We start from the raw sequence: 17,941 nt of genomic DNA on the forward strand, positions 1-17,941 counted from the left end.
TACTGCCTTATACACAGTTAAGTGCTTAGTAAGTAAAATGGACAGCATACGTGGAATGGATGGAGTCAGTGCGGTCACACATGAACTTCACCATTTAGCAATGTAAGTCACATAGCAGAATCAACTGTAATTTTCTAGTTATTGCTTCCATACCAAAAACCCAAATTGTAATATTTAAGTTTTAAAACTTTAGTTTCAAATTATTCCAATGTTGTACTTCTATTTGTAAAACTATGATGGTTTATACATATGAAAACATGTACCTATTTACTCTCAATGAGTATGTAATTTGAGTAGTTTTCCTCTTGAATTGAGGGCTTTTGTGGCAATTGTGAACTTCTCGGGGACCAACTGCTCACTTTGTTGCTTGTTTTTTTAAATTAACATATAATGTATTATTTGTTTCACGGGTAAAGGTCTGTGATTCATCAGTCTTACACAACACCCACTTTGTAACTGAGTTGCCAGGAGTTGAGCTCTTTGACCAGGAAACAGAGTAAAATACAAATGGCTTATAAAGTGGTCAAATCTACCCAGGCTTCATCAGCATCGTGCTTTAATATAAAAACCTTTTAAAAAAGCAATCTAGGGGAGCCTTGTGGCTCAGTCATTAAGCATCTGCCTTTGGCTCAGGTCATGATCCCAGGGTCCTGGGATCGAGCCCCACATTGGGCTCTCTGCTCCGTGGGAAGCCTGCTTCTCCCTCTCCCACACCCCCTGCTTGTGTTCCCTCTCTCACTGTGTGTCTCTCTCTGTCAAATAAGTAAATAAAATCTTTCTTAAAAAAATAAAAAATTTAAAAAATAAAAACCAATCTACATTAAAAAAATCTCAAGAAGCTGGTACAGAATATTCAATAAATGTTTTTGCTGTTGTTCATGTAAATGATATATTAAAATGTTAAATATTAAAACATTAAAAATTTTAAAGTGTAAGTTTTAGCTAAATTCTCAATTTAATCATTTAGAAGATCTTATGTGACTCAATGATTTAAAAACAAATTCCACTTCTATTAATACAAATCTGCTTAGCCCAAATGAGCATATATTTATGCTTGATGTTTGCCTCTAATTACTTTTGCTCAGAGTGTCAGGCAATCAAGTAATCACAATGCCTCCAGAATGCCATTTTTAGAGACTTTTATCACTCAGTGAAAATAACTACTTCAAATGATATTTTCATATTAAAAAGTCAGCATAAGAATGATTTTGAGCCAACTATTTTCACTATTGATTAAAACGTTAATATTAACACACTGTCTTGAGATAGTACTTTATGTTGGGTATATGCTGGGTTACTAACACAAATTTCTTACCTGTAATGTACATGTGTGACTGTTGGTTTCCTATACCCAAGGATCCAGGTTTGAATATCTATGGGTTCAGCTTTGGGATAAGCTATAGTCGTATCTATTATCCACTGGAGGCCTTTTGATTTGCTCTCTGAGGACAAAGCAAAAAACAACTTAAAACTGGATCAATTTTTGTATTATATACAACAAATAATACAGTATAATTAAAGCATATTGCTGTATCTTCTGCTTTATGAAAACAGATGAACTTTGGTGTCACTATTCTATATGATATACTTAGGATGATATCAAGCATTTCCTAATATGAAATTGCTGAATCTCAAACAAATGAACAAATAACAGAGCACTATTATTTATTGGATGTGCACCATTCAAGCATTCAATATAACAGTGCACTGTCAAGGTCTAATTTATATTTTATCACTCAGAAGTCAGAAGCTAAAGTATCACATCACAAAAGTAAAAAAACAGACCTCAAAATAAAACAAATCCATTCACCAAATACAATACAATACAATGCAAACACCAAGATTTGTGATACTTTGAAGACATTAATAAATACTGGAATAAGGCCCCAAATAAAGCATTTTATTGACACCGGATTGTCAGTTGCTGTTCTTATTTAACACAAAGAAAAAACCCCTCCCATTTTAGCTCTATGCAAATAAAACAGTAAAACTGTTCACTCTTTGGTAGGTATGACAGGTAATTACTATTTTAAGAGGCTGTGGGAAAGCTCTGTTAACTTTGGTTGTTGGCACGCTGCTTTTATTCCCAGCATGGAGTACAAAGTTGAACAAGAATCAAGAGGGGAATCCACACAGAGAATGCTGATAGCCAGTCTTGGGTGACAGTCTGCCCTTTATTTGAAGTATTTAAGAGAGCTCTAAAAAAATAAAACTTATTCTCAAACATAAGTCTAAATGTGTATTAAGAATCAATGATATTTTACTTTTGTACATCAATAACTAAAAAGTGACCTTAAGCTTTAAAAAATTTTAGAAATATTCTGAAGGGGAAAAATACTCATAGAAATAAGTAAAAAAAAAAATTTAAATAACCTATTGCTAAGGGAACAGAGTTTATGTAAAGAAACACATTTTAACAAGCTATCTGTGATGTTCATGCTGAAATGTTTAGGAGTAAAGTATAATGATGTCTGCAACTTACTTTGATTGCATTAAAAAACAAACACGATGGACTAATGGATTGATAGAAGGATGGAAAAAGATACAATAAAGCAAATACAGTAAAATGTTAATTACAGAATCTAGTTAGTCAGCTAATGGATATTAACTGTAAAATTCTTTCAACTTCTTATGTATGCTTGAAAATTTTTATAATAAAATTATTGGGAAAAATCACCAGAGTTCAGTTTAATATCTATTAAATCATACAATAAACAAAAAATACTAACCCTTTTAAATCCTTTTAAAATTAATCAGACACAATTTTGATATGTATATGGATTATATATTTTTTTTTAATTTTTTTTTTTATAAGTAGGTTCCACACTCAGCGTGGAGCCCAATGTGGGGCCCAACCCACAACCCTGAGATCAAGACCTGAGCCAAGATCAAGTCAGATGCTCAACCAACTGAGCCACCTGGGCGCCCCAGTATATGGATCATATATTAAAACAGAGATGAAGGCATATTTGGAACACTAAATAGCAAATATGAACGCTAGAGAAAAAAAATACAAAATACCAAAACATAGAGAAGAAAATGGTAAAATACAAGTGAAATTAGTTTTGGGGTATGTAACTTTCTAGAATTTCTTATAACTTTTCCTAAGCCCCTAGAATAAAAATTCTAACCAAGGTAAGATAAATAATAAACTACTTTGCTTTTATTATAAAAAGAAATCGTTTCTCTCCAAGAGAAAAAACATTTTCTTCATGATTGTGTGATCAATATCACAACAGCCCCTACCCTTGCGATCTAGGGTATCACTGACTGGGCAAAACTGTTCAAAAAAACAGCAAGTCTTTATTAGTGCAACTAATCCTATTTGGAAGATCTTTGCCTTCAAGCTTTGGCTTGGCTGACATTGCCACCGTGTCTGTCTGAAGCTATTCTGAACTTTCCTTTTCTATTAAAAGACTCTTTCAATTTGTCTTTTTAATAGATGATGAAAGATTAAGAGAGCTGACTGCCAAGCAGCTGCTTAAAAAAAAAAAAAAATGAAAGGAAAACTCAGTGCAGTCCTACAGGCATTATCTCTATGTCTGGTCCTAACCATCATTAAAAACACTATTTTTGAGGGCCAATCATTTCCATTTTTATTTTATCTAAAGAATATATTTTTTTAAATAGCAAAATACTACTAAGGAAACAGGCCTAGTGGGTTTCTTTCAGTCTTTTAATTTATCATTTATCATCCAATTTCACAGTGTCTCAGATAAATTCAAAAGAGTCTTCATGCCATTGGCACAATTCTGCAAACCTTCACAGTTCTCCAGGCTATCTCCAAAACAGTTGCATCCTTGAGTATGGTTTGCTTTTTCCTGGCCGTAAAAGTAATACATACTCATTATTTAAAAAAAAATCAGAAGTATTCAGAAATGGGGGGAGATCATCCATAATGTTACCACTCAGAGAGGCAATCACTGCTGACATTTAGGATCTTCCCTTTCACTCATTTTCCACTGCTTATTGTTGACATATTTGAGCTCACGATAGTTTCAGAAGAGTTGTATGTTCTCCCACTCCATGAACATGATAGAGCATAAGCACTTTCCAAGACATAAAAATTCTCTATAAACATCATTTATAATGGCTGTGTTGTACTGTGTTGGATGGATATTTGATAATTACTTGTCTCTTCTCCCTTCTGGCTATTTCCAATTTTTTGCTATTAAAAATAATTGTGGGGCGCCTGGGTGGCTCTGTTGGTTAAGCGACTGCCTTCGGCTCAGGTCATGATCCTGGAGTCCCAGGATCGAGTCCCACATCGGGCTCCCTGCTCGGCAGGGGGTCTGCTTCTCCCTCTGCCCTCTTCCCTCTCGTGCTCTCTGTCTCTCATTCTCTCTCTCTCAAATAAAAAAATAAAATCTTTAAAAAAAAATTGTGAAAATAATAATGAATAAATAAATAGATAAATAAATAAAAATAATGCTGTGATAAACCTCTTTACCATGTATGTCTTATTATTTCCTTTTGATAAGTATTATTTGTAGTGGAATAATGGAGTCATTTATCAACACCTGAAGGCTCTTAATAAACACTGTCAAACTGCATTAAGTTCATACTCTGTATTAAAAGCAAACCAAAAAAACTTTCTAAATTTGATAAATGAAAAAAATATACACTATTACAATTTGCATTTGCATATCTATGATTAGTTTTTCAAATTAGTGATTTCTATTCCTGTACCTCTAAGCTAGCAATTCCACTGCTAGGAATCTATACTCCAGACTATACTTCCACAAATATATGAAGATATTTATAGGAATGTTTACTGCAGCAGTGGGAATGGCCAGGAGTAAAGGTAGGTGGGGTAAGGGAAAGACACCTTTGACTTTATGCATTTTGTATTATTCGAATAAATTATTGTAAGCATGAACTAACTTCTGTAAATAGAAACATTAAAAAATTAAATTTGCATCTTCTCCCTATTATTTCTGTTTGACAAAAATTATAAATATAAAAAAGAACAATAATGTTATCTTTCGGAACTCCAGAGAATCCGGAGTTCCGACAAAAGGAAAAGTGCTAAAAGCCATCATACCTAATTCTTTAGCATCTCCTCCTGCGGGACTTCCATTTTCCTGTCGTGCGACAAGTGCACTCAAGATAATGTTTGTTGCTCCAATCCTTGGCAGAGTGACATGTGTAAGAAATGGCAAGTTATTTTTTTTGGCAAATGCTTGACTTGTTTCTCGCCTCTTCCTGAGGAAGCCCCCTTCTGGAAACAAAACAATCCATTTTCGATCTCTGTTCCTATAATTCTCTTCTAGGTGCTTTTTGAGAAGAAGAAGCTGCTGGTCACGATGAGATTTTCCCTAAGAAGGCAGACACACATATAATAAGAATAGGCACATTTGATATTAAAATACCATAAAATTAAATAGAAATAACAGCTTCTAAAGTAAATCCCACTCATAGACTAGAAGAGCAATTTCCCCCCATGTACTTCCCCCTTTGACCACAGTGGTGAAAAGAAGTGATTAGCACTTACACGACATTAGCACTCCAGAAGCAAAAAAAAAAAAAAAAAAAATTGCTCTAATTGCCCCTGAGAGTCTACTCATCAGTTCAGTGACTACTGAAGCCTTGCACTGGAACCTCAGGAGAAAGTGAGCACTCAGTGCCTACTACTTGGCAGGCACGGTCCTACATGCTGGAGATAGAAAAGTAGGTAAGAGACCCTCATGGAGCTTACCTGAGTGGAAAAGAGAAAACTAAAAAGTGTAAATTCAGATAGTGATGTGTTAGGAAGAAAAAGAGTAAGAGGATAGAGAAGGTCAATGAGGTCAGGAAGAACAGCCCCAGTGAGCTGATAATGGGAGGGAACCAGTCAAGTGGAAAGGAGAGGCAGAGCTCTCCAGGTGACAAGAACAGCAAGGACAAAGGCCCTGAGATGGATGTTCCAAGAGCAGTACCAAGGCCAGTGTGGCTGATGTGTAAGGAGTGAGGAAGACAGTGGTAGGAGAGGAAATTACAGAGAGAGGTGGGTGACAGAGAGGAAAGGCCTTGAACTTGGTAAGTAGTTTGGGATGAGAAGTCAATGGGTGGTTTTGAACAAGGGAGGGTCATGCTCTTATTTACATAAAAAAAAAAAAATCTGCTGGCTCCAGTGACAGACTCCAGCAGATAAGTCAGGAGACTATTGTAAGTCCAGGCAAGGGGGTGTGATGAGATCGGACTATGGTGTATTGATGAAAAGTGGATACATTCAGGAGAGTCTGAAAGTAGAGCAAACAGGCCATTCTAATGGACTGGACCTTAGTGTGAGGAAAAGAGAAGAAAGAGGATGACTTGGAGACTGAAAGAAGAATCCAGAAAAATTTGTAGGAAAGCCCAAAACCCACAAATATTACAAAGGTTCTTCCTTTCAGTATAGTCGATTCACTAATAATTTTCCAGCCAACACAATTACAGAAGGCCCCAAAATAATTTGTATGCATTCAGTCTTTAAAGCACTCCAATGCAAAACAAGTAAAACATTTTCTTATTTTACTGAATTGAACTGATCATGATTAAGCTTTATTTATTAAGTTCCCAAGACTGCATGTAAAATATTTTTATATTCTTGGAAATATCTAGTAGTAAAGTCCAACAGACTTTCTTTAAAAATAATACTTTTTCTCTCTCCCCTCCCCTCATGTTACAGATTTTTATTACTATCTATCAGGGGGGAAAAAGGTTGCTCTTTAGAAATGAACTTGCAATATTTCTGATAATTTTGAAATATAATCTTTAAGTATGTAAAACTTTACATTGCAATAAAAAGGAAAATGTTTCGGAGTACATTATTTTCTACACTTATCTCCTCAAAGTACACTGATCATTTAGTATAATTTAGTGATGCCTGAGGATCATCAACAGGGTCAATTGTTATAACTGTGATAATTTCCTCAGACTCTCATGATGGAGAGGGCTCTGCATTCCCCTAGGCTGCTAAGGTGCAATGGTTGCTTCTGCTTCTTCCCCTCCAGTGGTACTCAAAGTATTATGCTAATTTCCTTGTTAAGTTGTTCCGATCACTGTTTATTTTGTCTCAAGCTTGTGGCCAATCCCCATTGCCACTTTCTCCTGAGGTTCCAGTGCAATGCTTTCATTCATCTTTCTGTTCAGAAGAACCAAGAGTATTTCCAGAAGAAACTAGATCATTGCACAGCATGTGAAAAACAAAATGTTCTGTACAAAAAAGTGTCTGGAGTAAAGTATATGTGTTTTGTGACACCTACAGACACCTTAGAAGTTTCTCTATACGCTTCCAGCTTATTTCTGAATTTGTGATTCTCAGATGAGGCCTAATCAGATTCACCAGTTATTCATTAAGTACTTATATGTGCAAGGCTGAAGCTGCTAAATATATAAATATCAGATAAGTGCGGCATTACCATACGTAAAAACTCTTGCGTATCTTATTTCAGTTTTTGAGAAAATCAAGCATATGATACTAGTAGATACCAGGGAAATACCGTAATGTAGTGCTGACTTGGTAAGAGGGTATGATTCTTCCTCCTACACTAACTAAACTTACCCCTGATCCTTGGGAACCATTCTCAATCTACTTTCCTCTTTTTTTTTTTTTTTAAAGATTTTATTTATTTATCTGAGAGAGAGAATGAGAGACAGAGAGCATGAGAGGGAGGAAGGCCAGAGGGAGAAGCAGACTCCCTGCTGAGCAGGGAGCCCGACTGGGACTCGATCCCGGGACTCCAGGATCATGACCCGAGCCGAAGGCAGTCGCTTAACCAACTGAGCCACCCAGGCGCCCATCTACTTTCCTCTTATCAAACTCATACTTATTCTTCTCTAAAGTTTTTCTGAGTTCATAAAAATCTGATGGAGTCACTTTTCCTACTATGAATTCCCAAAATACGTTCTTCTGCCTTTCTTTCTTTCTCCCTTTCTTTCTTCCTTTCCTTCCTTCCTTCCTCTTTCTTTCTTCCTTTCCTTTTCTTTTCTATCTTTCTGTCTACCTTTCTATCTACCTACCTACCTACCCACCTACTGGCAATTTAGATACCTTCTCTATCATGTAACAGTGACTTGTCAATAAAAATAACAGTGAAAATACAGATGATGATGATAGTGGTAATCATGATAAAAATGATGAAGAGGGGAGCAGGCACTGTTCTGAGTGTATTATTTCATTTAACCCCACCCTATGAGGGCAGTACCTTATTCTCATCTGAAAAATCAGAAAACTTGGAAAGTTTAAATAACTTGCCTGATTCACATAGCTAAGAAGCAGAAGAGCTGAGAATGTGGCAGGTGCTTGATAAATCTTTACTAAACATTGTACTGTTTAGATGGGATGAGGAGGGTAGAGATTAGAATATTTGCAATGTCACCATTTTACTGCTTGAGCATATAAATGTTGAAATTCAGATTGAAATAAATGTTTCAGAGAACAAAGATTCAGAGGAAGAGCTCCCTGAGATACCAGAGCTCTCTCTATTATAATTGGTTTGGGTATGCCTATGTTTATAATAAAGGATCACTTTGATCAGGCTTTCACTGTGAAAAAGGAATGCTCATTACTCACCTGTCTTATAAAGAAGTCTCCGTGAATTAGAGAAACAATTCCAAAGTTTGTGTACTTAAAAATATGATCCATCAACCACATCATTTGAGCAACAACCTAAAATATTTAAAAGCAAGAAATAATTACATGTTAAGTAGAAGAAACCTGCTATAGTCTAGCCAGGGCTCTAAGTTTTAAATATAACCATCTAAGCATCCTCTTAATTAACCTAAATATTTTAAATCTGGTGTTTATTTCTGCAATTAAAGCACCAAGTCTCCATGAAAAATTACTGGTCTTGATTCCAAGTCTTGAAATCCCAGGTCTGAGGGATATATATTGCTGTGTAACAAGTAAAACTGAATTAACTTCTTAAATTTGGACTTAATGATTCCAAATTTGTTCTACCCTAAACAAAGTCTCTGGTAATTCTTATATAACTTGTAAAATTATTTTGAAACAATAAAATGAAGTCATCAAATGAGGGCTATAAGTTTAATTAATAAGCACTAAAGCTTTATAAAAATGTGACTTTACCTTAATGGCTAAAATATTAAAAATTATAAATTATAAATGTAAAACTATAAAATTTTATAAAAGTACAAAAATGTCCAAAATAAAAGAACATTCAAAATTCATTTCATAAAATGATTTATGCATTAGATTATATTAAGAATATTTGTTAGTTTATGCAAGGCCATACTCTTTGCCAGCATAAAAATATTTATAGCACCTCAGTTCTTAAACACAGAAATAGTATCCCTTGCTGATTAAAAAAAAAAAAGTAATACTCATTTTAGAGCAAGACTTTATTTCAAACAAATTTCAAAATTAAAAGTAAGTGTAAATAGGGGCCTAATTAATAAGCTAGTTAATTGTTCCTCCCTGCTGAGGAAATGGCATTCCTCATTATAATCCTTAAATAAATTCATTAAAAGCTACAGCCTCAATTAAGAATGCAATAGAGCTCTACTTTGGTTTCTATGGGAATAACACATGTAAACTTCATCTCGAAGCACCAAATTATATGAACTTACATATTAGGAAAAAAATAAGCACTGACATCGCTGGTGCTTTTACAAAAACATTATAAAAGCTGACAAATAATATAACATTAAAGCTTATGCCTTAATTTTTCAGCATCACTATATAGTTCAACTGCACAACTCCTACCCCATCAGCTTTACTATGTTAAATCCCTTTAAAAAATAAAAATGCATGCCCAGTGAAGAAGTGATTCCCCAAGGCAATTAATACAGAATAAAATGATTGCCAACGTCTCATTTTTCAGTCTTGTTTTGCTTTGTAATGATGATTACTTTGTTTAAATAAATTGAGATTTGAACTAAATGGAATTTGCTGTAAAGCGTCCCAAGGAACAAAACAAAAAGCAAGTCGCTTCAACCTATAAAATACTTGAGCTTTATACACAGTATGAAGTTTAGTGGCAATTTATTGGTTTCTGGGTTTAAAATACCAATGCTAAAGCCACTAGTTTTTATGTTTAACCTTACATTTACAGTGGATTTATCTCTTCAGTTAGAAGGGTCACCTAAAACAAATCCATTCGTAAGGCAGCCAAGCTATCTTCTGAGATTTGTATGCATAATTCTGTCCCAACTTATTTTAGGGGAAATGTTACAAGTCAATAAATGTTTATTATATGTCTAATAAAGTTCTTTTGACAGAAATAAAAATTCTTAGTTTTATCATCATTTGTCATAAAAGGGTATGACTCAATTCACAGATACTTATTTAAAAGGTACCAGCACATTTGGAAAATACAATGAATCCTTTGTTTCATATTCCTCAAAAGTGGGCCAGTAAACACCAGCTGCCTGAAGCAACTCTCAGTGTTTCATAGGTCTGTCACTCAGAGCTCTGTTAGGTAATTCCAAGAAACAGAATTGGCCCACATCAATTAGTCTTTATCTGGAAGCATGGGTTTTCTACATATCAAAAAATCTAGAGAGGCTTACATGAAGGACTACGTTCTTCATATCCTTCTGAAAGTATAGTTAAGTCACTGGTTCTCCTGTTTAGAAATGTGTAAGGACAATTTGGGTTGTCACAAAGGGTAGGTAGGGCGTGCTACCAGCATTTAGTGGGTAGCAGTCAGGTATGGAAAACATCCAGCAATGCCCAGGACAGTTCAGGAAAACAGTGTTGTCCTACCAATGGGCCAACGGGACCCCCGCTAACACTGAAGGGTGCTACAAGAAGTCTCCTGAATTCCAAAAGCTATGTTACACTCACATATTGCCATTAAACTAATATTTTTTAATTGGCCCACAATTTAGCATTAGCATTCTTTCTTTGAATGTACCCACGGAGTATGCAATAAGTCAAGTAAACATTCTTACTGGTAAATATAAATTAGTATTGGGCGCCTGGGTGGCTCAGTTGTTAAGCGTCTGCCTTCGGCTCAGGTCATGATCCCAGGGTCCTGGGATCGAGTCCTGCATCGGGCTCCCTGCTTGGCAGGAAGCCTGCTTCTCCCTCTCCCACTCCCCCTTGCTTGTGTTCCTGCTCTCGCTATCTCTCTCTCTGTCAAATAAATAAATAAAATCTTTAAAATATATATATATAAATTAGTATTGCCCTATACATATTAGGCAGGAGGGAGAGATTATGATGCTTCCAGCTTTATATTTCTCAATTACTCCTTTATGAAAGAAGACAAAAAAATTCCTCAAGATTTCAAATTATTCACTAATATCAGATCATAATAAAAATGTTTAGTATAACTCATCTGAAAATAAAAACAAAATTACTCTGGACAGAAAAATGAACCTAAGTCATACTAACAGAAATCTTTTTACAAAAGCAAACAAACAAAACAAATTTTCTTTTGTCCACATAATTGGTGAATTTCAGATTACCTAATATTCTAGTTAATACAGTTATCATGCATGCCAAACTTGGGTGAGAGTGATTAACTTAGGCATATTTATACTGACCATTGTAATCATTCTTTGAAATTCAAAAACCAATTAAGGACACTGTAAACCCTCAGAAAAATCACTATGAATGTAATGACCATATCAGTAAGAATAAAAATGTTAATTGGGGATTCTCTTTGATGAAAACTAAATAAACTAGGCTTTACAAAATTTTAACATCATCACAAGTAATAAATATTATAAGTGCAAATACATTTATACAGTGATACTCTTTTAACAGTTCAAGATTCTGAATATAAGAAAGGACTGAATTTATTCCACATTCCAGCAAGATTATGCCTCTGCTTTTCAGATAAACATGAAAAACAGATTCTACAATAGTCAAGCATATTTTACTTTACTCTCACTTCATTTTCTGACCCCTCACCCTGACCTACTGAATCAAAATCTCTAGGAACTAAACATACCAGGCTTAGTTTGCTTTGGTGTTCTGGCCAAGACTGTTTCACTAAGGAAGAAGGCCCTTGCTTCACCACTCTAACTAGGCCAAGTTTATGTCTTTCCCTTCTACAAAGTTTTCTATACCTGTCATACATGGGGAGCTCACCCTCCACTAAATACCTTTCACTTTGCAATTAAGTACTGTTCACTATACTTTCCTTCCATCAATGTTGGACTGTTAGCTCCTTTGAGAGGACAGTGTCTTACAGGATGGTGTTCAATCCTTACAGTCACTGACCATGAATATGAAGCACTTAATAAACATCTATGGGTTTGTTTCTTTACTATTACGATAAATACTAACTCCATTAATTTATACACTTTCTATTTAGTTTTCTATGAACACAACCTCTTTAACTTCTAAGGTGATAATTCTTTTAATGCTAATTTATTACTTATTACTTTAATGTTAATTTATAATATAAATTTATTATATAAATTCAAAACTGAATTTATTTTAAACCCACCCAGTTGATAGATGTATTTTAGTTACCAATAGAAGCCATGTAAAACCAACGGTTCATACATAGCCTAGTAACACTTAATAAAATGGGCCTAATATCTTTCCTTTCAATTTGTTTTATAAAGGAAATCCAAAATATTTACGTTTTTTTTTTTTCTTCTGGCTAAAGAGCCCCAAGATCATCAAATTCACTGACCAACTAGACTCTTCTATCTTAAACAATACTGCTTTTTGTGTCTGTATTTTTCAAACTAGTAACCCACCAATTCACCTCAAGACAGCCCCCAATCTGAACATATTAACTCTGATTTTGCCTCAATTACATTTTTAAATAGCTCTACGGAGATATCATCCACATTATTTTCCAGTTACTTTTCTGAAAGTCTCCACATTCCTGTCCTGGAGTTGGAATTATACTTAGAATTATGTATATATATATTTTAATTTTTCTCAATTTTCAGGAAAAGTAGAGATATTAAAGTTTACGTTCCAAACCATAGTACGATACTTGAATAGATTCTTCGTTAACCTCCCCCTCCTACTGTCTACATCTGCCTTCAGGATGCTTACCAGTCCTTTGTCCTGGAGACACATCATCAGAGTGCATACATCTCCTGTTGCCTGATGATTGACCAACATTACTGCTTCATCTTGTGAAACTGCTTTAATATTGTCCCCCCATTCCATCACTGGAAGAATAAAAAAGCTGTCACTTTAGAGATTTTACATTATAGAAACCTTATATTAGACAAACTGGTGTACATGATAGATCACTTAACTAAAACTTTGAAAGTCTGAACTAAGTTAACTTCCAATAAGTATCAGGCTGTCGATATAATATTGTATAAAGCCCCCAAATATCCATTAAAATGTAAAAATGGTCATCCTTTGATCGAGAAGTTCTACTTCTTAGAATTTATCCTGCAGAAACATTTGTCCAAATAGGCAAAGATAGATGCATAAAGGATATTTATTGGAACTTAAATATTCACCAATAGGGGAGTAGATAAGAAAGTTATGCTATAATGGAAGAGTATAAATCCACTGAAAGAATACAGTATCTCTATACACTAATGCAAAAAGGACTTATCAAGGAAATAAAGCAAATCACAAAACAATATATATAGTGTGATTCCACCTTTTTAAAAAAGGAATAAAATTTATGTCATTTAATACAATAAAAAAAGTCTAGGGGAATGAATTCTGAACTATTGATATTGATCATGATTAGGACAAGGTTTCCAGAGCCCCTCAAATTCTACCTTATAATAAAATGTGAAAACATTACAAATATATGCAAGTATTTTCACTTTTAAATAAGAAAACTAATAAAGATGTTACACTTATTAAGAACCTCCAGACAAAAAGTCATTGTAGCAGAACCTGTATGTACACTCTAAGGAAAACACTGGTATCTCCATGTAGTTATGCCTCATTTTACAGTAAATCTACTTCACAGAAAAAAGATAATTGAGCATCAGTTTTGAACATCAGGATTCTACAAGACAAAGGTTCCAGGGTTCCTCAAATGTCTGACATGAATTATGAGAGGCTGATTATACATTAGTATTCACTCCTCTCATGCACGGCTAAAGGCAAAGAAGTCAACCCTCCTGCCTGTAAGAGTTCTGGATGCAATAGGCATGGGGAGATGTGGAGTTCACCTGCTCTGCCTCCTCCAGCCTCCCTCCTTCTCCAGCCACCCTCCACTGTTCCCCCAACATAGTGGAGCTCCTCATAAGAGCTCATGTGAGAAAACGGGTCTGCTAATTGTTTCTTTCTGTTAAAACCCATTTAAGCAAGGTATCTATTTATTGATTTTAAAGACCTTAAAATTTGTATTAAGGAAATTTTCAGCTGGGCTAAACCTAGTCTTAAGTTGTGGGACCGCTTTGCAAAGTGAGGTATTCTAATCATTACCAACACTCAAATGTTATTACCAACACTCGAATAGCTTATACTGTATGGGAAAATTTTTATTTTAGTTTTTTTAAATGAATGCAGCATAAAACTACACTAAAGGGATGTCAAATAATCCTTAAGGAATAGAGGTAGAACACTGGGAGAGAACCCAGCCCAGCCCCTTGAAAAAGGCAGCAGCACCAACTTTCCTTCCAGTGGCCTTTCCTTCCCCAAGTTCCCAACTCAGCTCAGCTGACAAGCTAACTACTGAAACATATTTAAACAGCTGCTGTATCATACACTGCTGTGGGGAGTATGAATTGGTACAATTTGGGAAGTCAATCTGGCAATATATATCAAAACTGAGAAATGCAGAAATCTTTTTATCCAGAAATTCTACTTCTAGGAATTCAACTTACAGATATACTTATTTATGTGCAGACTGACACATATGCAAAACTAGTTATCACAGCCTTATTTGTAAGAGCAAAGAGGAAGGGGCGCCTGGGTGGCACAGTTGGTTAAGTGACCGACTCTTGGTTTTGGCTCCAGTCATGATCTCATGGTCTTGAGGTCGAGCCCTGTGTCAGGCTCTAGGCCCAGCTTGGAGTCTGCTTAAGATCCTCTCTCCCTTTCACTCTGTCCCTCCCTCCCTTTCGTGCTCTTTCTCTCTAAAACAAATAAATAAATCTTTAAAAAAAAAAAAAAAAGGAGGAAAGAGGAAAACAACTCAAAAGGGAGACTAGCTCAAATTCATAGAAATTGAAAAACAATGATGGTTTCCAGGAGGGGGAAATGGGAAGGTGCTATTCAATTAGTAGAGAGTTTCAGTTTTGCAAGATGAAAAAGTTCTGGAGATTGGTTACACAATAATGTGAATATACTTAACAATGCTGAACTGTACACTTAAAAATGGTTAAGATGAGGGATGCCTGGGTGGCTCAGTCAGTTGAGTGATTGACTTTGGTTTCAGCTCAGGTCACAATTGCATGGGTTGTGGGAACAAGCGCCCCCCGCCCCGCCGCCCCGTGGGGTTCCATGCTGCTTGAGATTCTCTCTCTCCCTCTTCCTTTGCCCCTTCCCTGTTCATGTGTGCTCTCTCTCAAATTTTTAAAAAATCTTTAAAAAAATGGTTAAGATGATAAGTTTTCTGTTATGTATATTTCATGACAATTAAGAATTAAAAAGGGAGACTAGTTAAATTATATCTATGTAAAGGAATATTATGTAATCATATCATTTGTATACCAGTATGGAACAATATACTATAAGTAACAACAGCAAAATGCAGAAAAGTGTGTCAGGGATGCCACCAGTTGGGTTTTAAAAATGATGGAGGGAGGGGCACCTGGGTGACTCAGTCGGTTAGGCATCCGACTCTTGATTTCTGCTCAGATCAATATCTCAGGGTCATGAGATCTTGATTTCAGCTCAGATCAAGATCTCAGGCTCATGAGATCAAGCCCCACTTCAGGCTTGCACTGGGCACTGGGCGTGGAGCCTGCTTAAGATTCCCTCCCTCCCAGGGTGCCTGGGTGGCTGAGTCAATTAAGTGGCTACCTTCAGCTCAGGTCATAATCCTGGGGTCCTGGGATCAAGCCCCAAATCGGGCTTCCCTGCTCATCAGGCAGTCTGCTTCTCCCTATGCCCCTCCACTCACTCACGTGCGCTCTCTCTCTCAAATAAAATCTTAAAAAAAAGATTCTCTCCCTTCCTCTCCCTCTGCCCCTCCCCCCACCCCACGCATACCGTCTCTTTCTCAAAAAATATAATAAAGTAAAAAGAATGGAGCGGGATATATTTGCTAAATAAAAATTCCCCCATCATGCCTCTGTTGACAATCCTTCAACAGAGACAGAAAGACACACACACACACACACACTATTCTTTCATTAATTCATTCCTCATTCAGTAAGCCAGCACCAGGCACTGTTAGGTGTTGTGGATATAAAATGAAAAAATCAGTTGCATTTCTATACACTAAAAATGAGACAGAAGAAAGAGAAATTAAGGAGTCGATCCCATTTACAACTGTACCAAAAACCATAAGATACCTACGAATAAACCTAACCAAGAAGCAAAGGATCTGTACTCAGAAAACTATAGAACACTCATGAAAGAAATTGAGGAAGACACAAAGAAATGGAAAAACATTCCATGCTCATGGACTGGAAGAACAAATATTAAATGTCTATGCTACCTAGAGCAATCTATACATTCAATGCAATCCCTATCAAAATACCATCAATTTTTTTCTTCCACAGAGCTGGAACAAATAATCCTAAAATTTGTATGGAAACAGAAAGACCCCGAATAGCCAGAGGAATGTTAAAAAGGAAAACCAAAGCTGGTGGCATCACAATTCCAGACTTCAAGCTCTATTACAAAGCTGTCATCATCAAGACAGTATGGTACTGGCACAAAAACAGACACATAGATCAATGGAACAGAATAGAGAGCCCAGAAATGGACCCTCAACTCTATGGTCAACTCATCTTTGACAAAGCAGGAAAGAATGTCCAATGGAAAAAAGACAGTCTCTTCAACAAATGGTGTTGGGAAAATTGGACAGCCACATGCAGAAGAATGAAACTGGACCATTTCCTTATATCGTACACAAAGATATGCTCAAAATGGATGAAAGACCTAAATGTGAGACAGGAATCCGTCAAAATCCTAGAGGAGAACACAGGCAGCAACCTCTGTGACCTTGGCCGCAGCAACTTCTTGCTAGACACGTCTCCAAAGGCAAGGGAAAAAAGACAAAAATGAACTATTGTGACTTCATCAAGATAAAAAGCTTTTACACAGCAAAGGAAACAGTTGACAAAACCAAGACAATCCACAGAATGGGAGAAAATATTTGCAAATGTCTTATCAGATAAAGGGCTAGTATCCAAAATCTAAGAACTTATCAAACTCAACACCCAAGAACAAATAACCCAATCAAGAAATGGGCAGATGACATGGGCAGACAGGTCTCCAAAGAAGACATACAGATGGCCAACAGACACATGAAAAAGTGCTCAACATCACTTGGCATCAGGGAAATACAAATCAAAACCTCAATGAGATATCACCTCACACCAGTCAGAATGGCTAAAATTAACAAGTCAGGAAATGACAGATGTTGACAAGGATGCGGAGAAAGGGGAACCCTCCTACACTGTTGGTGGGAATGCAAGCTGATGTAGCCACTCTGGAAAACAGTATGGAGGTTCCTCAAGAAGTTAAAAATAGAGCTACCCTATGACCCAGCAATTGCACTACTGGGCATTTACCCCAAAGATATAAATGTAGTGATCCAAAGGGCACCTGAACCCCAATGTTTATAGCAGCAATGTCCACAACAGCCAAACTATGGAGGGAGTCCAGATGTCCACTGACAGATAAATGGATAAAGAAGATGTGGTATATATACATTACTCACTCATCAAAAAATGAAATCTTGCCATTTGCAACAACATGGATGGAACTAGAGGGTATTATGCTAAGCGAAATAAGTTAATCAGAGAAAGACAATTATCATATGATCTCACTCATATGTGGAATTTAAGAAACAAAAGAGAGGAGCATAGGGGAAGAGAGAAAAAAATAAAACAAAACGAAATCAGAGAGGGAGACAAATGATAAGAGACTCTTAATCATAGGAAACAA

General features: G+C 35.9%; 1 protein-coding gene across 2 annotated transcripts in view; it reads right to left on the reverse strand.

Annotated features, from left to right (window-relative positions):
- LPGAT1 (lysophosphatidylglycerol acyltransferase 1) overlaps positions 1 to 17,941 on the reverse strand; it is an 80,469-nt gene that overhangs the window by 28,510 nt on the left and 34,018 nt on the right. For both annotated transcript variants that reach the window (XM_044916359.1, XM_044916358.1), the window contains exons 3-6: positions 12,953 to 13,071; positions 8,537 to 8,632; positions 5,045 to 5,318; positions 1,316 to 1,442 (exon numbers count right to left, since the gene is read on the reverse strand). In XM_044916359.1, the coding sequence (XP_044772294.1) occupies positions 1,316 to 1,442; positions 5,045 to 5,318; positions 8,537 to 8,632; positions 12,953 to 13,071 (616 nt within the window). The remainder of the gene's footprint in view (positions 1 to 1,315; positions 1,443 to 5,044; positions 5,319 to 8,536; positions 8,633 to 12,952; positions 13,072 to 17,941) is intronic.

This window comes from Neomonachus schauinslandi, chromosome 6, assembly GCF_002201575.2.
Source record: "Neomonachus schauinslandi chromosome 6, ASM220157v2, whole genome shotgun sequence".
Lineage (NCBI taxonomy): Eukaryota > Metazoa > Chordata > Mammalia > Carnivora > Phocidae > Neomonachus > Neomonachus schauinslandi.